General features: G+C 30.4%; 5 protein-coding genes and 1 non-coding gene across 6 annotated transcripts; all 6 read left to right on the forward strand.

Annotated features, from left to right (window-relative positions):
• Positions 1-1356: 1356 nt before the first annotated feature.
• On the forward strand, positions 1357-2519 carry LOC124498190 (uncharacterized). The gene is made up of 2 exons (XM_075729196.1): positions 1357-1567; positions 1627-2519. Exon 2 carries the CDS (start codon positions 1685-1687, stop codon positions 2402-2404), a length of 720 nt encoding a protein of 239 aa, XP_075585311.1. The 5' UTR covers positions 1357-1567; positions 1627-1684; the 3' UTR covers positions 2405-2519.
• A 71-nt stretch (positions 2520-2590) lies between these two features.
• Positions 2591-5516, forward strand: LOC124498345 (uncharacterized). Its single transcript, XR_012832113.1, has 6 exons — positions 2591-2627; positions 2693-3030; positions 3086-4050; positions 4117-4938; positions 5007-5271; positions 5337-5516. It is a non-coding gene; the product is annotated as an uncharacterized LOC124498345 (transcript).
• A 334-nt stretch (positions 5517-5850) lies between these two features.
• LOC142597382 (uncharacterized) lies at positions 5851-9023 on the forward strand. Its single transcript, XM_075729195.1, has 5 exons — positions 5851-6744; positions 6798-7843; positions 7939-8435; positions 8515-8728; positions 8807-9023. The coding sequence occupies exons 1-5, from the start codon at positions 6086-6088 to the stop codon at positions 8953-8955; spliced, it is 2565 nt and encodes an 854-aa protein (XP_075585310.1). The 5' UTR covers positions 5851-6085; the 3' UTR covers positions 8956-9023.
• A 60-nt stretch (positions 9024-9083) lies between these two features.
• LOC124498226 (FUN14 domain-containing protein 1B-like) lies at positions 9084-10091 on the forward strand. Its single transcript, XM_047061952.2, has 3 exons — positions 9084-9233; positions 9293-9531; positions 9590-10091. The coding sequence occupies exons 1-3, from the start codon at positions 9212-9214 to the stop codon at positions 9785-9787; spliced, it is 459 nt and encodes a 152-aa protein (XP_046917908.1). The 5' UTR covers positions 9084-9211; the 3' UTR covers positions 9788-10091.
• An 82-nt stretch (positions 10092-10173) lies between these two features.
• Positions 10174-12770, forward strand: Wdfy2 (WD repeat and FYVE domain containing 2). Its single transcript, XM_047062310.2, has 9 exons — positions 10174-10734; positions 10832-10899; positions 10971-11250; positions 11328-11567; positions 11628-11733; positions 11793-11894; positions 11973-12103; positions 12175-12283; positions 12349-12770. Exons 1-9 carry the CDS (start codon positions 10598-10600, stop codon positions 12379-12381), a joined length of 1206 nt encoding a protein of 401 aa, XP_046918266.1. The 5' UTR covers positions 10174-10597; the 3' UTR covers positions 12382-12770.
• A 1653-nt stretch (positions 12771-14423) lies between these two features.
• Positions 14424-24213, forward strand: LOC124498288 (unconventional myosin-VIIa ck). Its single transcript, XM_047062023.2, is given in 20 exon segments — positions 14424-14572; positions 14799-15856; positions 15952-16065; positions 16130-16276; positions 16392-16698; positions 16763-18102; positions 18163-19787; positions 19907-20024; positions 20142-20846; positions 20945-21494; positions 21559-21891; positions 22017-22108; positions 22188-22508; positions 22570-22878; positions 22950-23074; positions 23139-23205; positions 23295-23411; positions 23479-23544; positions 23546-23686; positions 23757-24213. Coding segments are annotated over 19 exon segments (6588 nt in total). The 5' UTR covers positions 14424-14572; positions 14799-15838; the 3' UTR covers positions 23850-24213.
• Positions 24214-24427: the final 214 nt, after the last annotated feature.

Below are 24427 nucleotides of genomic sequence, written 5' to 3' on the forward strand. Positions count from 1 at the left end.
TATTGCTAATCGATAAGTTGAAGAAATACGATATTTTTGGTATAGATACTGTGGTCATTGTTGATCTTTTCCTCAATTTCCTGAACAAAAATCTTCAGATTATTAGGATTTTTGCAGCGGCAAAAAGCCACATAAATCATTCCATGTTGCAATACTGGTGTAGGAAGGTACACACTTTTTTTTTCGAAAGATTGCCCTTAAAACATTAATTAATTGTCAGAGCAAAAGCCAATACGACAGGAAATCGTCCACGCACCAACTTAAATGGTAGCTTAAGATCTCGATCGTTTTGCTGCAAAATGAATCATAGCCTCCTTGTCAATATTCGAGCTTCAATGCTGCGTCTATTTACAAATAAACTCGTGCCATTGAGCAAACCACTTTGTGGTTCAATATTGCGACTGAACATGATAATCGATCCAATGTTTAATCCAAGTTTGTGTCTATAGAGTCTATAGGATAACCTTGTGGGTTCATCGCATGAAGACACTCAACATTGAATCGTCAACCGCTGTGGCTTTCTGCAATATCGTGAATGGTCCATTTTCTTTATTTTAAATGAAAAAAGTTATCAGGTATTTTAGGTATAATCAGGTTAAATAACCGAAATAACTTACCAAACGATGAGTAGATCATAGATCACGGGAACAAAAACAGAAAAAATCATTCCAATGAATGCAGTCTTCAGGCAAGATATCATCATCAAATACACACTCACACAGGCACACAAAATGAAAATCACGTGCCACATGTATTATCACAATAATCAATTCGAAAAATTCGAATTCGAACTCTTTCTATGTTCTATTGAATGACTGCACCATCTATTGGATGCAAAAGCTGCAGCAACGTGTGCTGAAGCTAGAACAATGAAAAAAAGCTTTGTCAAAGCTACATACCACAGAATGCGTTTCTTTGGAAGCGACTTCTACTTCTTAGCTGGACGAACTGTTCAACGGCATTCAAAAGTTTTCCCCACTGTTCGATATGTTCAGACACACACACACACACAACACACACTGAGTAGCTTATACTAAATAGTTATGTTTGTACTGAAAATAAGTAGGAATGTCGGCTTCCCCGCATTAAATGCCAAGTTAATACACAGTGCCAGTACACAGTGCAAGCACTTGGCGAGTGTAAAAATCGCAGTTACACACAAAACGCTTAGCCTCATAGACTAGTAGAGATAAAATATACACATGATGATTAATTTGGCCATTCAAAAAATGTGTATTTCCGTTGAATAAATTCTAAAAAAAAATGATGTTATTCTAATATTCCATTTTGGTTTGGTTTCCATATATTATTATATATTATTATTATTACTATAACCACTACTTAAATATCATCAACGTCAGTATTCTGTAGTATATTATTAATATAGTATACTCTATTTTCTATTCTATTTTTGGATTTAATCCAACATCGTCAACATTGAAAAATCATCTGGCAATGTTTTGAATGTTTTTTTTTCAATTATTTGTATATTTGATATCAATCAAATTAACCAGTACTGTCATTAACAGAGGACGAAAAAAAAGGTTTTTTTTCAATTTTTTTTTCGGTAAGTGTTTTGTTAAATGGTTAATAAAATGAAATTTAAATTTCTATATATATATATAGATTGTCAAACGGTTTTGTCAACCCTTAAACAACACACTATCTCGACACGAACGTTATTATGTGCCGGTATCATGGAAACGAAAATCAATATTCACAACAATCATCATCACCATCATCACCATCATCATCATTACCGCGAATTTTACAAGCATTAATACGTATGGAAAGAAAAGCAGAAAATGATTATCACCTAATTCAATCTCGTCTGGTACAAATTAAAGAAATGGAAAGCATTCTAAACAAATTGATTGTCACACATATCGATTCAGATAATTATGTTGATTATCTATTCAAACGTGCCGAACAATTGAGCGGACATTTAGAAACATATGAGAATATTATTGGAAAAATCGATATTGGTGAACCGATACGAAAGAATTTCAAACAAATTTCCTTTGAATTTATTGAATATTTAAAACGTAAAATTGAATTCAAATCCGTATGGATTGAAAGTATGGAACTAATTGAAATGGGTAGACAAACGATTAAAGAAAAGGTTATGAAATTGGATGATTTCAAACAAACGATTGATGATGCTTACGAAAATGGTGAATATTTTCGTTTAAGTGAACAGAAAACTGAATTTGATCAACAACTTGATCAAATGAATAATTTAGTGGATAATTGTTTTCAAAGTGGCCAACAATCCAAAGAATTGAGCTCAATATTGCATGATAAATTAACAGAATTAGAGTCAAATTTTCAACATATTGTACGTGAATCAATGGATAAAATTAATGATATTAAACGAACATCGGCTAGAATCACTACCTGTTGATCATCTGTATTCTGTAATCTTTGATGATGATGATTTTTTTTACAGTTTTGAAATTTTGAATGAAAAATTTGTTTTTGTTTTTTTTTAAATTCATAAATAAACAAAAATTTATTTTATCCTATTTTTAATTTTGAGGTGTGATCATTGTAGATTTAGTAGACAGTGCAATGTTGTTGCCCTTAGCAATCACATGATTAATACCAATGGTAACCAAATTGGTATGGTAAATTTTTGTCTTTTATGTATACATGGTAGTCATAATAATGTTTTTTTTTTTAATATTTTCAGTTGACATCGATTTACTTATTACTCACATGATTACGAAAAAAAAAATTGCAATGAACAATGTTTCAATTTATTTATCATCAACAATTGATGAAAACATTCATTTTCATCATTATAAATATCAATTCAATTATTTTGGCCATATCAATGACACCGGAACAATATCGCCAATTAATAATGAATCATTGTTATAATCGTACTGAATATCGTGAACCATTAATACTTGGTCAAACCAAACCAATTGGAATGACTATTGATTATTTTGTAACATTAACAGAAAAATTGGAACAATATTATCCTCAACTAGATACAAAACAAATGATAACACTTATTTTGAAAAGGTTTGATTGATTTTATTATTAATAATAATCATTCATCATAATTCATATATCATAGATTTCATTATGATGGTATACGTAATCTAGGTCATGAAGAATATTTTCAACAGATTCGTTATCCACAAATGCAACAAGAAAATGAAGTATTTCGTCGACAAATGAATGAAATGTTATTCCAGGATCGAATGGCTAAAATGGATAGTTTACCACCGTTTTCAGAAGATGTTTTTACAGAAAATGAAAAATGTGCCATGTATTTCATGATGTCACATACGGTCAACAAAACGGCAGTTGATAAGTAAAAAAAAAAATTTTTTTCCCATCAATTCAAACAATGGTAATTGTTTTTTTTTTTGGAAAATTACAGTTATGGTAATCAAGTTGTCAAAGAATTTGGCATCGTTAGCCTTATGAATGATGATAATCTGGCCATATCGTTGAATTATGTTCTTCTTGGTATAGCGGCCGCTTTATATGATGTACCATTATTGACATTTGTCAATGATAGAGATCAGCTAGAAATTGATCCATTATATGCTGTAACTTTATCGGATAAATTGGCCATTTCAGCATTGGAAAGTATTGAAAATTATGATAGCATGTTTGGTTCACAAGGACATTGGAATTCAACGTATTGTCAAAGTGAATATCTAATAACTGATCGAAATAATCGTCATGTGGTCACCATGTCCGAAATTAATGGCGGTATTGATGGATGGATAATTGGAAATAAATTATCATCACAAAAAGGTCGTATATTTCGAACATTGAAACTGAGCACAATAATCGATCGATATTATTCACATGATGGTCTTTCAATTGATTGTGGTATTTGTAAAGTGGATTTTTTTCCAGAAAATTTTATCGACAATCTATACAGAACGGCACGTGGTTATGCATTTTATTGGAATAGAAATTTTTTACATGAAAATTTTGAATATGAAAGAATCGATGGATTTGTACGTACAATGACGGATATTTTTCGACAATTCATTGTCAAATCAAATACACTTAAACATGCTGGTAAGTTATTATAATAATCACATTCTATGTGATAAATATAATGAAATTTTTTTTTTTTTTTTTTAGAATGTTCAAGAATCAGTCAATATCGTAAGATTGATATGCAAATCGAAACAAAAAGTGATCTATATATTATGATTGATAATAATGCTCATGAATATTACAAATATCATCTAGAAGCTATAACAAAATTATTGGTTAAATTAAAAAGTTTAAATTCATTAGGACGAATAACTATAATGGTGAATGCATTACAAGGATATGATTCTGAACATATATCGAACAAAGGTGATGATTTACGTTTATCATTACATCTTTTGGCTTATAATACAACATCCATACAGAAAGCTACATGTCGTTTAGCATGGTATAATTATCGTGAAACAACAATAAATAGTAAAAAAACATTGCTTTACAATTTAATGGATTTTTTCCAACGTGATAGCATCATCACTGATTACAATGAATGGACATTCGAAAAATTTCCTATGGTTTTCATTGAAATCGAATAGTTATGAAAAATTAATTGAACGTGATCGTGCCTATTATTATCAATATAGATGGAATTTATTATATTATCTAAATATACGAATGTTTTTCCTATCAACATTTGATCAACATATTGATGATGATCTTAGCCAAATGGTTATCAACAAAGGTGATTGGTTCCGTGTGAATGCCATAAATTATATGGATGAAATTACAGTGGATAAATTGGTACAACGAATAATGCAAACACCGATACCAATGCGTATAGATAATAATGATTGTCAACAACAAAAAAATGGAACAACATTTGATCAGAAATTTTTAGTAGGTAAAAATCGTAAACAATATTGGGTACTATATCCAAAATATTTTCTCAATAGTCGATTGATTCATTTTAAAGTAAGTCATCAAATAATAATAATGTAAAGACCAACAATCAATCTATTTTCTATTCTATATGTTTAAAGTTTCATTCTGGATTCGGTCGTATGCGTATCTGTCTTGGGCGTTATCTATTTCCGGAAACTAATTATACACAATGTAGAGAATCGAATATAAATGATGAAATGATTGAATTTATAATTGCACATCCATGTCGATGGAATGTGATTGAAACATGTCTGCCAATATATTTTACCGTAATCAGTAAAGATGATATGAATGTTAACAATAATAATAACCAGCAACCAAATAAATGTTATTATTTACATTCGGATGGAAAATTCGTTGAAGGTAAATAAATAGAGCCACTTAGAATGATTAAAATTAATCCCCTCTCATAATTCATTCAAATCAAGATGTATGTACCTCAAGAATGGATACAATATGGACAATATCAGTGGATGGTATGACTTGTACGGAAAATAATTGTAAAAATGTTTTACCTAATTATTGGAATTCATTATCATTATTTATCATCGTTTTGATTGTAATGAAATTTTTATCTTTTTTGTAAATAAAAAAAAAACACTACACTACAGATGATTCATTGAAATATTGATCAATAGTGGTTAATTGTACGCCCAATTATTATCTGATTTTCAACTGGGACTGTGTATGAGCAATTTTTTTTCCCTCGATTGCAAACATATTACACACGCACATGCATCCAGAAGTATTTTTTTTCTGGTTTGTCTGTTGGATAATAACCATAGAAATAAAATAGGTGTGGATGAATGGATCATAATCCTAAAAAAAAAAAAAAAAATTTCTTCCATTTTAATCATCATATCGATAGTATTGTCAATTTTATATTGTTAAATGCAATTTACTATTGTTGTTATCGTTGTTGTAATGTCGTCAAATGACGGCAGTCATGGTTTCAACGATATATGGCAACCACCATCAAAATACACAATGTGTGTGTGTGTGTGTGTGTAGAAATTAAAAAAGCGGGTATGATGATTTTCTGTTTGAATGCAAGGACAGCTTTCTATAGAGCCAACACATTTATAATATTTACACCATAATCATCCATTCATTCATTCAGACAACACAAAAAGAAATTTTTTTTTGTTTTTTGTTTTTTTTTTTGTTTTTGGTCACAATGAATTTCATTCAAATAAATTTCATTGTTATCATATCAATCATCTGTGTGAATGGCATTTCTGTACCAGTTGGACACTATGATCTGATAAAATTACGTTGTTTTAATCGTTCAAGATCGACCGGAAATGAATTAATACTTGGCCAAAATGAACCGATTGGTATTTCGATGGATAATTTAATTTCGATGATTGAAAAATTTGAAAAATTAAATCCAATTTATAAGCCGGAAAAAGTGATTGAAATTTTTTTGAAAAGATTTCATTTGGATGGCGTAAGATTTGATGGAATGGAAAACATTCCCAGTGAAATACAGATGCATCAATCAAAAGTAATCAATGCCATTCTTGGTAACAATCATGAATCATATTCGGATCCATTTCCTGAACATCAATTTACTGAAGATGAAAAATGTAATTTATTTTTTACAATTTCACATTGTATAAATGATACGGCAACGGCAAATGAAAATCAATTAAATATTGTCACCATAAATGAGCCACCTATGGCAAGAATGGGCGCACCTAATTTAAATGTTGCACCACCATCAATACGTGATATGGGTAATGAAATACCGTTGATAACGACTACTGAAGAATCGAATGATAAAAAATCTGAATCCAAAATTAAGGTGCCCAAACGAACTAAAAGAGAAATCAGGTTAGTTTTGAATACACTTAAAAATTGATTTATTATTTTCATGACAAATGTAGAAAAACAAAAAAACCAAGAGAATATGGTGTGGCCAGTTTTCTTTCGTCACGTACTAATCCCATCAGTACGAATCGTGTTCTATTGGGATTATTTGTTGGATTTGCCAATCCCAAACCACCAAAAGTAATGGATGTAATCAAAAAACTAGAAAAACGACCATTAGAAAATGAACTTAATAATAAAGAAATTGATCCGCTTTTAGCTGTAACATTGGCCGATTTATATGGTGTTAATACCGATGGAATGATCAATAATGATGATGGAAAAAATATTTTCGGTGCTAATGGTGCATGGAACAGTACTGTTTGTCATACAAAATTTGTATTAGATTCAGATCAAGGACTTTGGGGAACTTTGGCTGAATTTCGTGGTGGCCTCGATGGTTATAATATTGGTATCATGATGAATTCAATGCTCAAAGTATTCCCAAACATAACGGCAAGTCAAGCATTACGTTTTTATTATTCAAAACCAGGATTATCACCGAATTCTGGTATTTGTAATCGCCATATTCATATTGATACATCATTAAATGATGATTTAGTGGAAGAAGCAAGAAAATTTCTAACAATTTGGAATAACTATATTTATGATAATATTTATGATCAAACACGTGTTGATGGTTATATTTATTCATTGAAAGAATCCGTAATGAATGTGATGAAAAAAGCATCCACACAGAATGAAGAGGAAAAAAATCTATGCTATGAAACCATTACGAATAATATTAAAGAACAACAATGTGAAACAATGGCAAATACATTTTTCATATTGGACATAAGTCAAACTTGTAATAATCAAAATAATCGTCAAGATTATCAGCTTTGTTTAAAACAGGCAACATATGTAAATGAATTGACCAAAAATATGCGTATGATGAAACGAAATTCTGGCTCCATTTCTGTGCTATATAATGCACGACCTGTTGAGAATCCAACATTGGTTGATGATTATATGAAACCAATCAATACATCATTATATTCGGTTGCATATAATTCAACATCATCAGAATGTACATCTTGTAAAGCAATTTATGGTGATACAAGTAAGAAAATCAAGAAAAAAAAGAGATTTTTTTTTGTTGAAATTCATCATCATCAAATTGATTTTAATTTCAATGTTTTTGTTTTCTCGAAACAGTGGCCAAACAAATAATCAATGATCGTGTAGAAATGTTTCAACAGGTCAATAATATGATTGAACAATTTGATTCGATTTACGCAAATCAAACAGGTGTTCCAAGTAAATTAATATTCTGGTTTGATTATGGAACATTACAATCGATACCTACGGATACGATACAGCATAGGCGATATGAACGATTATATCGTCAATTGATATTTAATACAAGAAATTCAGGATTTTATTCGTTTGCCACTAATACTACAACCTTGAGTGATGTTATTCGTGATGCAACACATTTGATTCAAATTAGTAAAAATAGTTTTGGCGATTCAAATGTGGTGAAAAATCTAAATCAACAATTATGTCAATCACCACAAATATTTCAATATCCTGAATGTAAAATACGACCATCAGAAAATTCTGTATATCGTGGATTTATTTCACCTAATTATAAACAATATTGGGCTATGTATTCGGAATATTTTCTAAAAAGTTTTCATATTGAATTACGTGTAAGTAGTATTTGAGAATTTGTAATTTGATGATGATGATGATGATGAAAACAAAAAATGATTTCATTTTCATGTCTAGTTCCGTACTGAAGAATCGCAGATGAAAGTTTGTTTTGATCGTGTTGCAATGCCGGAAAATAATGAAGAAAATTGCAAGATTAATAAAGATCCTAAAGAAGATATTGTAGTGAATATCAATAATCCATGTAAAGGATATAGCACTGATAATTGTCCACCATTCTTTTTCACCATAAGCCTTTATAATCCACCATTAGTACATAAACATTGTACAGGTATGTATTGTGAAATTTTTAGGTTTTTGATTTTTTTTTCACTTGAATTTTATTTTTTATTAATACTTCCTATTTTAGATGCCGATTGTAAAAATATCAATCAATTTGCTTGGTATTTCACCCATAAAGGTGTTTCCTGTAACAATGCCAATATGATAAAAATTTCATCATTTTTCATAATCATTACAGCCATATTTGCCAATATTTTTTCCAACAGATTGTTCTAAATTTGATTTTTTTTATCATGAAATTAATAAATAAATAAATGAAAAATTATTTTATTATTTAAACAAAATTCGATTTTATTTCTCGTAGTTGACACTAGATGACGTGAGCATTTCATCTGTTCATCTGTTTACAACGGTTTTTTTTTTACTGTCTCTAATCGGTTTTTCCGAACAAATTAATAAAAAAAAACACATTTGTTTTTCTTTTGTTTTCAAGCAATGTCACGAAGTATTTTACTCTGAATTAGAACAATTAATGATGGCAATTCCTAACGATAGTATGAATCTTTGATTTTGTTTTGATTATTGTAAAATTTAATCTATTTTTTTTTCTAAGATTTCATTTCTTTCACGCACATGGGAAAACCGAATAAAGATAAAAATGTTGCCAAAACTGGCAACAACAATGATGATGTTCCGGATTTTTTCAAACGTTTTTTCAATGATTTAAAAAAATCTTCAAATTCTAAACAATTAATGGCCGGAGCTATGGGTGGTGTCGTTTCTGGTTATTTGGCTGCAAAATTTGGTAAATTAGCTGCTATTGCTGTCGGTGGTAGTATGCTTGTTATACAGGTAATGTTTTGTTTATTTTGTCTCTCACTTATTTATGATTTTTATCATCGATAAATAGATAGCACAATACAATGGATATATTGAGATTGATTGGAAAAAAGTCAATCAAGATGTTCAGGTGGTAAAGAAATCTATGGACAAGAATAAATCACAACTACCGGTAGTTGGACAAAATATTCGAAAATTTATCACCGAAAATGCAGTGTTGGCCGGTGGATTTGCGTCCGGATTTTTGATTGGATTTGCTTGGGCCTAATTATCTATCTTTATTCGAGCAAAAAAATCTAATCCAAGTTCATATATAGTATATAAAATTATCAACATCAAACATAGAATTGAACAACAACAACAACAAAATGATGATAGTCCGTTGCTATTCCATTTATTGTTCCACTGTAAATCTGTATTCTAAATTATAATTATCATTTAATTTTGAAAAAAATCTATCTATTTATGATCTAATCTAATCTAAATAAGATTAGAATGTAAATTTTTTTATATTAAAAAAAATTGAGTTTATACGTTGTAATCAATAATTCAACGTATAAACTGGAAAAAATTATGATGTTTAGCGTCATCATCAATATAACAATGTTATTAAAAGCACATAGCAGCTGAGTTTGGTAATAATAATGATGATGATGATGATTTATTTATTTTCTTTTTATTAGAGGTACGTTGGATACAGGATAAAAAATTAAAATTTTTTTTTTGTTTTGTTTGTTGTAGTTGTGGGTTGATCATTATCAAAACAATCTATTCGTCGTCATTATTATCACCATCACCGCCAGTGTTTTTACCAAGAGAAGAAAATAACACCAGTCAACAAAATTACAAAAAAAAAATCAAAGATAGAAAAGAAGAAATTGATTTGACTAAATCTAATTTTGTAATTTGATCGATTATTCATATTTGATGTCAAATGGTCGTCGTCGAATGACGTTCCAATCGACAATAAACAAATAAATCTCTAATTATCATCAATCATAAACCTGTGATTTTTTTTGTTTCTTTAAAAAAAAAATAATTTTTAATCATCGAAATAAATATACACCCTATATTCAAAATGACCACAGAGATCAAAGCATATTATAAGAATGCAAAAATTCAATTATTGAGTAAATTAGAAGGACATCAGGATATAGTGAATGCAGCTGTTATCATTCCACGTGATGATGGTGTCATCAGTATCAGTGAAGACAAGTAAGAAGATGATATTTTTTTTTTTTTGCTTTACATATTCTGACAACAGTCTTCATCTTTCTTCCCCTCCCCAAAAAAAAAAAAAACAAACAAACAGAACCTTACGAATTTGGTTGAAACGTGATCGTGGTACTTATTGGCCTTCAGTATGTCATGTTCTTCCAGGTAAATTCAATTGAAATTTTGTATGACTATATTCTGTATATCTGGAATTTTTTCGTTTAAAAAAATAATAGCACCAATTTCTTCGATGGATTATAATCATCAAACAAAACGTTTATTCGTTGGACTTGATAATGGTTACATATCAGAATTTAGCGTTTCCGATGATTATAATCGAATTAAATCGGTTAAAAATTATGCCGCTCATCAGAATAGGATAAAAGGAATACTTTTTTCATTGGATACCGAATGGCTATTAAGTATTGGACGTGATAAATATTTTGTTTGGCATTGTGCTGAACGTGGACAACGTATTGGAGCTTATTTCTGTCAAAATTCTTGTACAGCTTTACAGTATGTGTTTGTTTGAAACATTTAAAAATTACCCAAAAATCTAACGGTAAATTTTATTTCTAAAATAAAAAAATTAGGTTTGATCATCAATCTAAACATGCTTTTATTGGTGATTTAAATGGCCATATTGAAATGATCAAATTGGAAAACAATTCCTATAAACCGGTAACTACATTAAAAGGTCATTCAGCACCAGTAAGGTGTCTGGCTTGGGATAGTGTCAATCAATTACTATTTTCTGGTGGTGCAGATAAAATAATTATCTGCTGGGATATTGGTGGTAAAAAAGGAACAGCTTATGAACTACAAGGACATAGGTAAACATGTTGGATTTTTTTTTCTGTTTTGTCATTTTTTAAAAATAAATTTTCCTATAGAAATTCCGTGACATCTTTATATTTTTCCAATACAAATCGTCATTTGATTTCAACATCGGAAGATTATATGATTATTGCCTGGGACATGTCTTGTCAACGTAAAGAGGTATAAATTTGGTATTCTTGGATTTTCTCATCAAAAAATTGAATTTTATTTTTATTTAGACACCTGATTGGGCTGAAAGTGATTTTTGTCAACGATGTCATCGGCCATTTTTCTGGAACATCAAAGCAATGTATAATCAAAAAACACTTGGTTATCGTCAGGTAAATTTTTTTTTTTTTTTTTTGATTTTGTCATCTTAAAATTTAATTAACTGTCAATCACGGTTTTCACACATATAGCATCATTGTCGTCTGTGTGGAAAAGCAATTTGCGATGATTGTAGCTTGAATCGATCAACATTACCAAAATATGGTTATGAATTTCCCGTTAGAGTATGCAATGATTGTTTTACTACAATTGAAGACGCTGAGTAAGTGAATAGAATTAAGATGATAAATAATTTTCTCAAACATTTTTTTTTCATTGTTGTTCAAACATTAGTCGAATTTCTTTAGCTAAATTTTATGATAGCAAACATTGTATAACCGATATGCATATTGATGAACCACATAATCTAATGATTACATCCGGTTTTGATCGTATTATCAAAGTAAGTGTATGAAATTGTCATTATGATATTCTTGAATATTAATTTTTGTTTTTGTTTATCAAAAGCTATGGGATATCAGTAGTCTTTTTGGTAATTAATTGGTAACAAAAAAAAAAAAAAAAAAAAAAAAACATACGTTATTACCGACCAATTATGATGGATCTTATGGAAAGAATATATTCTTCTTTAAACTCATAAATTAATTATCATTATTATTACTACTACTACTATTAATACACAGAAAGAAATAATCAACACAACAGCAGCAGCACATTGTGGATATCCGGGCCATATATACTACATACACACACACATTGATAATTTGTTTGTATTCTCTTTCTTATGTTTGTATATGGAGATATTCCATAAATGTTTTTTTCTCTTTCTCTTTCAATCACACACATAATTATTTACTTTTCGATCATAAATTTAATTGATGATGATGATTGTATTGAAATGCAATAAAAATTGTAATTGAAACTTGAAATTTTCAATTTTTTTTTGTGAACGAATAATAATAAAAAAATAAGACTATGATTTATGTGTAGAAAAAAACTATAATCATCGATTCTATCGATTGGATGAATTTCTCGGTCGCATATTTATGATTTTCACTACTAACAAATCTGATCATTTGATTGATTGATTGATTGATTAATTCTAGCAAGTAATCTTACCAAAAAAAAAACACACTCATCATTGTCATGATTGTTTTGTGTTTGTGTTTTGTTGTTGTTGTTTTTTTTAATTAAAAACATTATCATTATTACTATTAGCCAAAGGATTTGTCTTTCTTATTGAAATTCATTCACATTTAGATTATATAAATATATAAAGATTTATTTAAGTATATATAGAAAAAGCTTGATATTTATACGATGTGTAATCTTTTCGTTGATTGTTTGTTTGTTTGTTGTTATCATTGTTGTTAGAAATGGGTGTTAACCCCTATTTAAAATCATATATACACACACACAAATCATCATACTAGATTTTGGCTTAAAATGCATGTGTTTTACTAAAATTGAAATGATGATTGTCCCCGTCATCCTTATTATTATTATTATTATTATCATCATACACGGGTGGCATAAAATGTGAAATATTGTATCATCATCATCATCATCATCATCATAATCATTTTAGAAAGAAAATTTTATTTTTTCTAAACAAAAAAAAAATGTAAGTTTCAACACAGTCACACAAATGGTGAATAGATTGATAAAATAAAAAAGAGAAAAAAAAGAAGCCACAAACCACCGCCACCAACGCCATCATACCATATTGTTTAAAATGGTAAACGCCAAAAAAAAAACGACCAATTCATCATCATCATCGACCATATATTATTGTTATTATATAGTGTGAAAGAAAATTTAACAATTTTTTTCGTTTGTCATCATCGTCATCATTATTATTCTACCTGACCAATTGTGAATGTAATACCAAGTGATGATAATGATAATGATAATGATGATAAACATCAAATTGAATTCAATCAATAAATATAATCATTACAGCTTGTGTGTATGATTTTTCAACAACAAATTAATTGTCATTACAAAAACAAAATTTGTTGTTGTTTTTGTTTTCATTTGTTTCTTTCCACTAACCACTGTTTGACAATTCAATTGAATGAATGAATGAATGGTCAAGGATTTCTGTTTTTTTTTATCGTCCAGTTTGCTTTGTTTCATTTTTTTTTGGCCTTTTTTCGGCTTACTATAAATGAAAATGTTGATGACACAAACGAATCATACATAGATAGTTGGATATATCATCATCATCATCATCAAATGATAACATGTATTCATGGATGATGGCCTTTTTTCAAATTGAAGGGCATCACTCTGTTTTCGGTTGTTTGCCGAATACAGTTGGCCAACTTGTTAATGCAATAATTCTATCCAGTATGGCAGCGTTTCTCAAACTTCTTGTGTTATTTTACGCCGACCACTTTTTTGAAAAAGCATAAAAATCATACAAATTAGTGATTGGATAATTGTCGGAAAATAGAATTTTTTTTTAATTTAAATTTTTCTCGCGGACCACAGTTTGGGAAGGGCTGCTATAGCAAATATCCCCATCAACAATGATTAGCTAGAAAAAAAATATTTGAATTAAAAAAAACTTGAGAGAAAAAAAAATTGCGGCAATCTAACAACAACAACAATGAGGATGACAATACTTGGATGGAAATATATAAGCGACATATGACAATAATGTGGATGCATTTACTATCTCATCATCAACTACCTGTTGATTATTATTATTATTATTATAATCCAGGTATTGTTTTGCTGCTGCAATCTTTTTCTCTCAATCTTTTTCCATCTATCTCTCTCTCTCTCTCTCTCTCTTTTACTCAAAAGTAGTTGTAATGTTAAAGGGCAACCAAATATATAACTTTTTATTTTTATTTTCTTGTCTTCTAACCAAACAACAATCTTCTTGTATATAATACTGTACAGATGTGATCATTTACAATCTATTCTTTTTATTTTAAACATTTTAGGATGTTATAGTCAATGTCGACGTCGTCGTCGGTAGTCGTAGTATTTTAGTAGTAATAGTAGTCATCATCATCATCATCATCATATCAACATTTGATTGTAAAAATTTATTTTTTTTTCTACCTGGCTAACTCAGATATCAGGTTGGCGGCTATCAGTTCAGTTCGGGTTCGATGGTTATTCTTTTTTTTTTCTATTTCTGCTTCTTCTGTTTTTTTTATCATCATCATCATCATCATCATCATCATCAACAACAACATTTCGGCTACGATTCGTAGTCGTCGTTCAAATGAACGGGTCGACTTTTAACTTTGACTTCAAACTGATCACAAGTGGTGGTGGTGCTGGTGGTGGTTGTTGTTGTTGTTGTTGTTCTGCTTGAATGAGACAACGATTGTTTTTACCTTTTTCTCTTCTTTTTTCATTATATTCATTGTGTGTGTGTGTGTGTGTTGGTTTTTTTTTATATTTTCTTTTATATGGCCTAGGCCATTCTATTATTATCTTCGTTTATATGTGTCTGTGTATGTTTTCCTGTTTTTTTTAATGTCTTCTGATTGATATATGAAAGATGCACGCACACACACACACACACACAATATACACACTGAAGAAGAATTGGTCATCCATTTACCTTCGGCCAATCATCAACCTGCTTATGTGTCTTGATTATTTGGTGTTTTTATTTTCTATTTTTTTTATGCGTGTGCAATCATTGATTTGATGAATTGATGTTCGAATATTTATATATTCGATAGGTTATTTTCCCCAACTCATCTGATTTTTTTTTCGTCATAATTTCTTATTTTCTTCCAATTACAACTTTTTCATTCTTATTCGTTCGATAAAATGATTTGATCATCGTCATCAAGCATAATTTCATTATTTGTTTGTTTGTTTTATTAATGTGGATAAATAAATTTTTTTTTCCAAATGAAATACGTGATGTGTTTTTCATAGATTTTTCGCGATGATCGTCAATATTGGATAACTACCTGTTGAATATATCCAACCAAGATTATCATCGACAACAACAACAACAATGGTTATCGTTACCAGGGTAAGTTATTTTGATCATCAATCAATCATTCATTGATTCGATTTTTTATTTGTCAATTTATGATTATCATCATTTTAACCTTAATAAATATACAGGACGATTATATTTGGGTTGAACCACAAACCAAACAGGCATTCGATGTTGCTATCGGTGCTCGTGTCAAAGCGGTAGAAGGACAAAAAACATTGGTCATCGATGATGATGGCAACGTATGTGTTCATTATTAATCGAATGAGTCGAAAATTTGATTTAAAAAATTGAATTTTTAAACAGGAAATTTGGCTCGCACCGGAACGACGTATTAAAGCCATGCATCCAACATCAGTGCATGGTGTAGAAGATATGATCTCTTTAGGTGATCTTCATGAATCGGGAATTCTTCGTAATCTTTTGATTCGTTATAATGAAAGCATAATCTATGTGAGTTATGATTAATTTTTTTTGTTGTTGTTCGTGTGTTGCCTATTATTTTATTGAAGCCAAATATTCAAAAGATGTTTATATTGAAAAAAAAATCCATTATTTATTTTTCCAGACATATACCGGTTCAATTTTAGTTGCAGTGAATCCATATCAAATATTACCAATATATACAATCGAACAAATCAAACTATATCGTGACAAAAAGATTGGTGAATTACCGCCACATATATTTGCCATTGGAGATAATGCCTATAATAATATGAAACGTTATGGCCAAAATCAATGTATTATTATTAGTGGCGAAAGTGGTGCAGGTAAAACTGAATCAACAAAATTAATTCTACAATATTTGGCTGCCATTAGTGGTCAACATTCATGGATTGAACAACAGATACTTGAAGCAAATCCTATACTTGAAGGTAATTATTTTTTTTTTTACATTCATTTTGATTACATTTTAATTTTGCTCTCAATTCCCATAAGCATTTGGAAACGCAAAAACAATTAGAAACGATAATTCAAGTAGATTTGGTAAATATATTGATATTCATTTCAATAAACATGGTGTAATTGAAGGTGCTAAAATTGATGAATATCTATTGGAAAAATCACGTATCGTAAATCAAGCGATTGATGAACGAAATTATCATATATTTTATTGTATGTTGGCCGGTCTTAGTAAAGAAGATAAATTGAAATTAGAATTACAAGATGCATCGAAATATTATTATCTTACACAAGGTGGTTCGATCACCTGTGAAGGTCGTGATGACGCTGCTGAATTTGCCGATATTCGTTCAGCAATGAAAGTGTTAATGTTTTCTGATTCAGAAATCTGGGATATTCTCAAGATTCTTAGCCTATTACTACATATTGGTAATATCAAATATAAAGCAATGTTGGTATCGAATTTAGATGCATCAGAAATCATCAATATATCTAGTACAGAAACAGCTGCCCGATTATTACAGGTTGATCGTCAAAATTTGATTGATGCATTGACCACTCGAACTATATTTGCACATGGTGAAATTGTGGTATCAACATTGAGCACCGAACAAGCACAAGATATACGAGATGCCCTCGTCAAAGGAATCTATGGTCGAATGTTCATATGGATTGTCAACAAAATCAATTCGGCAATTTATAGACAGAAAACATCATCATCACATTATCGTAGCTCGATCGGTGTTCTGGATATTTTTGGTTTCGAAAATTTTAACGTCAATAGTTTTGAACAATTTTGTATAAATTATGCTAATGAAAATCTTCAGCAATTTTTTGTCCGACATATTTTCAAATTGGAGCAAGAAGAATACAATCTTGAAACAATCAACTGGCAACATATTGAGTTCGTCGATAATCAAGAAGCATTGGATTTGATAGCCACCAAACCAATGAACATAATGGCATTGATTGATGAGGAAAGCAAATTTCCAAAAGGCACTGATGTTACTTTGTTGAATAAATTGCACAAAACTCATAGCACCAACGACAATTATTTGAAACCCAAAGCTGATATTGATCAATCATTCGGATTGAATCATTTTGCTGGTGTGGTTTTTTATAAAACCGAAGGTTTCTTAGAGAAAAATCGTGACACTTTCAATGCCGATCTTATACAATTGATTCAAGTTAGTCAGAATAAATTTTTACGTCAATTATTTGCACAGGATTTTGCTATGGGTAATGATACTAGAAAGAAAGCACCAACATTGAGCACTCAATTCAAAAAATCATTAGATTCATTGATGCGACAATTGAGCAATTGTCATCCATTCTTCATTCGATGTATAAAACCAAATGAATACAAAAAACCAATGGTAAACATTTAATGTGTTTGTGTTTAATCGGTTTTGAATCATTTTTGTTTTTTTTTCTAGATGTTTGATCGAATTCTATGTTGCAAACAATTGCGATATTCTGGTATGATGGAAACCATTCGAATTCGTCGTGCTGGTTATCCAATACGGCATACGTTTGCCGAATTTGTTGAACGTTATCGATTTCTGATTACCGGTGTACCACCAGTTCACAAAGTTAGCGATTGTCGAGCTGTCACTGCCAAAATTTGTTCTGCTGTTTTGTCCAAATCGGATTATCAACTTGGCAAGACCAAGGTTTTTCTAAAAGATGCTCATGATCTATTCTTAGAACAAGAACGAGATCGGGTATTGACCAAACACATCATTACATTACAACGAGCTATCCGTTGTTGGTATTATAGGAGAAAATTTTTGCAATCAAAAAATGCAGCGATCATAATTCAAAAATATTATCGTGGCTTTATACAAAGAAAAAAATATCATATGATTCGAATCGGTTGTTATCGTTTACAAGCTTTGATACGATCTAGATTATTGACCAATCAATTCCGTTGTCTCCGTAATCATATTGTTGCATTACAAGCGATTAGTCGTGGTTACCTGTTACGTAAAGAATTCAAATCACGACAAAAGGCTGCCCTAAAAATTCAATCTTTTATTCGCGGTTTTATTGCTAGAAAAAAATTTATTAAATTACGAGATGAAAGTCAAAAATTGATCGAAGCACAAATATTGAAAGAACAAGAAGTAAATCAATTGATGAAAAAGATGAATCCGAAAAAAGCAAAAGAAATTGCCGAACAAAAATATAATGAACGATTACAGGAATTCGAAATACGAAAAAAAGAAGAGGAGATTGAAGATCAGAAAAAAATTGCCCAAAAAAAGGCGGCTATAACTGATGCTGTTCTAAGACAAGAAGAAGTGGTTGATGATTCAAAATTAGTGGATGCTATGTTTGACTTTTTGCCTCGTGCTGAAAGTCAAAATGATCATCAGGCCAATGGTGGTCAAAATGGTCCGACAGCTTTTAGCGATCTAGAACGTGTAGTGAATGGTGAAAATAATCATAATGGCATCAGTAATGATACAAGTAGCGAATTAATCGTACCACAATTACCACAGGAAGAGGACGAAGATTTGTCCGAATATAAATTCCAGAAATTTGCATCGACCTATTTCCAGGCCAATGTTACTCATCAATACCAAAGAAAACCATTAAAACAACCGTTACTAGCTCTTAAAACACAAGGCGATTGTATGGCATCAATTGCATTATGGATCACCATCTTACGATTCATGGGAGATTTAGGCGAGCCAAATTTTCATACATTAGGTCGAGATAATACATCTGTGATGAGTAAAGTGACGGCTACATTGGGCAGAAATTTCATCAAAAGCAAAGAATATCTTGATGCACAGATGAATGGTCATCATCATCATGATGGTCATGAACAACATCATCATGAACAGCCAAAACCAAAATCTCGATCAATCCGTAATAAGCTTGTTTCGTTGACATTGAAAAAGAAGAATAAATTAAGTGAAGATGTTCGACGACGACTACAAGAAGATGATCTTGCTGCCGATACATATAGTAGTTGGTTAGAATCACGACCAACTTCCAATTTGGAGAAGCTTCATTTTATCATTGGACACGGTATTCTACGAGAAGAGCTCAGGTAATTTTTTTTGTTGTTGTTGGTGTTCAATAATCCAATTATAATTATCATACAACAAAAAAAACATAACTGGTTTTTCATTTGATTTGTTCAATTTTTTTTTTGCTTTCACAAATAAGGGACGAAATTTATTGTCAGATTTGCAAACAATTGACTCATAATCCATCAAAAAGTTCTCATGCTCGAGGTTGGATCCTCTTGTCGCTTTGTGTGGGATGTTTTGCGCCATCGAAAAAGGTAAGTACTTTTTCTCGGATGTCAGAAATAGACATTCCAAAGAAAATTATCGAATTCGGATTAGGCATTAATTTTTTTTCTTCTTTCATTCATTCAATTTCTATTAATTTTCTTTAGTTTGTCAAATACCTGTTGAATTTTATACGCGAAGGTCCGCCAGGCTATGCACCGTATTGTGAAGATAGATTAAGGCGAACATTTGTAAATGGTACACGAGGACAGCCACCTTCGTGGCTGGAATTACAAGCAACCAAATCGAAACGTCCGCTTTTATTACCAATAACATTTATGGATGGTAATACGAAAACATTGTCGGCCGATTCGGCCACTACAGCTCGTGAATTATGTGCTAAGCTGTCGGAAAAAATTGATTTGAAAGATCAATTTGGATTTTCATTGTATATTGCATTGTTCGATAAAGTTTCATCGTTAGGCAGTGGTGGTGAACATGTAATGGATGCCATCTCACAATGTGAACAATATGCTAAAGAGCAAGGAGCACAAGAACGGAATGCACCTTGGCGTTTATTTTTTCGTAAAGAAATATTTGCACCATGGCATGATCCTAGCCTGGATCCGGTAGCCACTAATCTTATCTATCAACAGGTAGTTCGTGGCGTTAAATTTGGTGAATATAGATGCGAAAAAGAAGAAGAATTAGCTATGATTGCTGCACAACAATATTATGTTGAAATTGGTAGTGAATTTAACCCAGAAAATCTTTCTACCGTGATTGCTAACTATGTGCCTGATCATCATTTACATTCGAATGAAAAAAGTATTGAAAAATGGACTAATCTCATCATAATGGCATACAAAAAGGTATTTACATTATTCTTATAGTTATTTATAGTATATAGTGATGATGATGATCATAACAATTTAAATAATGTTCATTGTGTTTTTATTTGTTTGTGTAGAGCTATTTTCATAAAGAAAAGATAGCATCGATCAAGATCAAGGAAGACATTACTGAATATGCCAAATATAAATGGCCATTATTGTTTTCACGCTTCTATGAAGCTCTACGTATTGAGGGACCATTGTTACAAAAGAATGACATTATTATAGCTATCAATTGGACTGGTATTTATATGGTTGATGACCAAGAGCAAGTATTGCTTGAATTATCATTCGCTGAAATAACAAACGCTGAAAGCCATAAAAGTGATCGACCTTTTATGCAAAATTTTGTCATCACTACTGTTCGTGATGAAAAATTTGTCTTTCAATCACCAAATTCTGTTGATATTTGTGAATTGGTTAATTTTTTTATCGATGGATTGAAAAATCGTTCGAAATTTGTTATTGCCACACAGGATTACAGGGCCCAAGCATCCAGTGCATTATCATTCATTCAAGGAGATCTTATGATTCTGGAAAATAATCTAACTGGTGAAAATGTACAAAAACAATCCTGGGTACAAGTAAGATTGGATAAAAGTGGTGAAAAAGGCGATGTTCCAACAGGTATTTTGTTGATTACAATCTATCGATTGTTTGATTTTTTTTCTGATTATCATCAATTATATAGAATATCTTTATGTATTACCGACGACAAGTAAACCATCGAATTCAACATTGGCCATATTTAATGATAGCAATTTCGAAGAACATCGAACACTTTATTCACAAGCTAATGGTTTTAATAGCCATGAAAAACCACATACACTGGAAGAGTATGCAATTGATCATTTTCGACCACCACCAAAGAATACATTTCAACGTACATTGACATTTACCTCACCAAGAAAACGGAATGCCGAACAATTGTGGAAACATTCACGCGATCCTATTAAACAGCCTTTATTGAAAAAATTACTTAACAAAGATGAATTGGTTCAGGAAAGCTCATTTGCTTTTAATGATATCCTTTTCACAAGAAATTCATTTATTTTTTATTATTATCATGATCAAAGTTTTTTTTCTAGCCTAATTTTCTATTTTTTTTCTAAAACCATTTGATGATTATTATCCTTAACTTCATTGTACCAATTCTTAAGTATATGGGCGATCTTCCTTCAAGACGAGCACGTAGCAGTAATGATCTTACTGATCAAATTTTTGAAGGACCACTAAAATATGTAAGTTATTTTGAGATTCACAATAATCCAAATTAATTATAAATCTAATTAATTGATTAATTAATTAATTAATCAATAGGATATCCTAAGAGATGAGATTTATTGCCAGATAATGAAACAATTGACCGATAATAAAAATCGATTAAGCGAAGAAAAAGGATGGGAATTAATGTGGCTGGCTACCGGATTATTTGTTCCTAGTCAAGCATTATTACGTCAATTGACATTGTTTCTAAAGACACGACGACATCCGGTTGCAATGGATTCATTACAACGGCTACATAAAACACTTAGAAATGGACAACGTAAATATCCACCACATTTGGTCGAAGTGGAAGCCATTCAACATAAAACAACACAAATATTTCATAAAGTCTATTTTCCTGATGATACCGATGAAGTAATCAATAATGGTGTTGCAAATTTTGATTTTGAAAAATTAATGTTTTTTTTCATTCAAGGCATTTGAAGTAGATTCAAGTACAAGAGCCAAAGATTTTTGTCTAGAAATTGCACAAAGGTTGAATCTAAAATCCGCTGAAGGATTCAGTCTGTTTGTTAAAATTGCCGACAAAGTAATCAGTGTGCCGGAAGGAGATTTTTTCTTCGATTTTGTTCGTCATCTAACCGATTGGATACGAAAAGCACGATCATCTCGTGATGGTAGTGTACCACAATTTACTTATCAAGTTTTTTTCATGAAAAAACTTTGGACCAATACAATTCCCGGTAAAGATCGTAATGCCGATATCAGATTTCATTATCATCAAGTATGTCAAAAAAAATTTTTTTTCATCTGTTTTTAATCTATAGCTAATAAATTTCTTTTGAATCAAAACAGGAATTACCTAAATTACTTCGTGGCTATCATAAATGTACGAAAGAAGATGCAGCTCGTCTAGCTGCTCTAATACTTAGAGTACGATTCGGTGACAGTAAATATCCAATGGAATTACAATCAATTCAGTAAGTTGAGTGATTTTGAAAATAAAAAAAAAATGCTAAATTGATTTTAATCCCATTTTTACAGCAATTTTTTACATGAAATCATACCAAACGATTTGATAAAAACACAAAGCTCAAGTGAATGGAAAAAAGTAAGCGACATATCGACATTTGATGATCGACTATATATAGCCTGTCAATTTTAATCAATTATTGATCTTTTTCTAATGTTTTATCAAAGCAAATATTGAATCTATATAATCAAGATACCGGTATGACACCAGAGAATGCAAAGATAACATTCTTAAAATATGTTCATAAATGGCCTACATTTGGATCGGCATTTTTCGAAGTCAAAGTAAGCCATATAGTGTTCTTGATAATAATGTGCAATAATTGTCAAACTAATTTTTTTTTCTCCACAGCAAACTGGTGATACAACCAATTATCCAGAACATTTATTAATTGCTATCAATAAAAATGGTGTCAGCCTTGATTGATCCGAATACGAAAAACATTTTGGTCACACATCCATTTACAAGAATCTCAAATTGGAGTAGCGGTATTACTTATTTTCATATGACAATCGGCAATCTAGTACGTGGTAGTAAATTACTTTGTGAAACTTCATTGGTAAGTGCAGTGTATTTTTTTTGTGTATTTTATATAAATTTAATTTTCCAATCAATCGATTCTTGTTTAGGGCTATAAAATGGATGATCTACTTACTTCGTACATAAGTCTAATGTTGAACAATCTGAATAAACAAAAAAATACGATCAAATCATCAAAGTGATATAATAATTCATCAACATTATCATCATCATTCCAAAAGAACAAACAATGAGACGAGAGACAATGGGGAAAATTTCTATCTTGAAGAACAAAAAACCTACTGCATTCTGTATATCTTTTGTGATAAATAAATTTTTTTTTTTAAATGTCAATTTGTTTTCCAAACAAATCAAACTCGACGATAAAACAATACTGTCTTTGTAATTGTGAATTTTCTTTGTCTCATCTTTGGATCGTCATTTGCGTCATTTTTTTTTTACTTAAATTAAATCAATTTTTTTCAATCAACTGATCATTTTAAATTCATATTTCTGCAATTATAATTTATATAATAAAAAAAAGATGAAATTGTCAATGATGGAAAATGATGGATAGAAATGTGTTTTTTTTTGCCAATAATAATTATCAATGGATTTTGTCACAGTGTGTGTGTGTGTTAGGGTCACATTGCAAATTTTGTTGTTTGATTAGAAAAAAAAGAACATGGTAGAGTACAAAAACGAAAAAGAAGAAGCCAATAATTGTACAAGTTTTCAGTGTGATTTTTTTTTTGATTTTCATTCACCGTTCAAATTTTGA

The sequence above is a fragment of the Dermatophagoides farinae genome, chromosome 3 (assembly GCF_024713945.1).
Source record: "Dermatophagoides farinae isolate YC_2012a chromosome 3, ASM2471394v1, whole genome shotgun sequence".
Taxonomy (NCBI): Eukaryota; Metazoa; Arthropoda; class Arachnida; order Sarcoptiformes; family Pyroglyphidae; genus Dermatophagoides; species Dermatophagoides farinae.

Bases quoted from the DNA above. Each gene is read 5' to 3' on its own strand.
- LOC142597382 (XM_075729195.1), top strand. From the start codon at position 6,086: ATGAATTTCATTCAAATAAATTTCATTGTTATCATATCAATCATCTGT. The intron at 6,745-6,797 runs GTTAGTTTTGAA...TGACAAATGTAG, and splicing joins CGAACTAAAAGAGAAATCAG to AAAAACAAAAAAACCAAGAG. The intron at 8,729-8,806 runs GTATGTATTGTG...TTCCTATTTTAG, and splicing joins AGTACATAAACATTGTACAG to ATGCCGATTGTAAAAATATC.
- Wdfy2 (XM_047062310.2), top strand. From the start codon at position 10,598: ATGACCACAGAGATCAAAGCATATTATAAGAATGCAAAAATTCAATTA. The intron at 11,895-11,972 runs GTAAATTTTTTT...TCACACATATAG, and splicing joins AAACACTTGGTTATCGTCAG to CATCATTGTCGTCTGTGTGG. The intron at 12,104-12,174 runs GTAAGTGAATAG...TTCAAACATTAG, and splicing joins ACTACAATTGAAGACGCTGA to TCGAATTTCTTTAGCTAAAT.
- LOC124498190 (XM_075729196.1), top strand. From the start codon at position 1,685: ATGTGCCGGTATCATGGAAACGAAAATCAATATTCACAACAATCATCA.
- LOC124498226 (XM_047061952.2), top strand. From the start codon at position 9,212: ATGATGGCAATTCCTAACGATA. The intron at 9,234-9,292 runs GTATGAATCTTT...TTTTTTTCTAAG, and splicing joins GATGGCAATTCCTAACGATA to ATTTCATTTCTTTCACGCAC. The intron at 9,532-9,589 runs GTAATGTTTTGT...ATCGATAAATAG, and splicing joins GTAGTATGCTTGTTATACAG to ATAGCACAATACAATGGATA.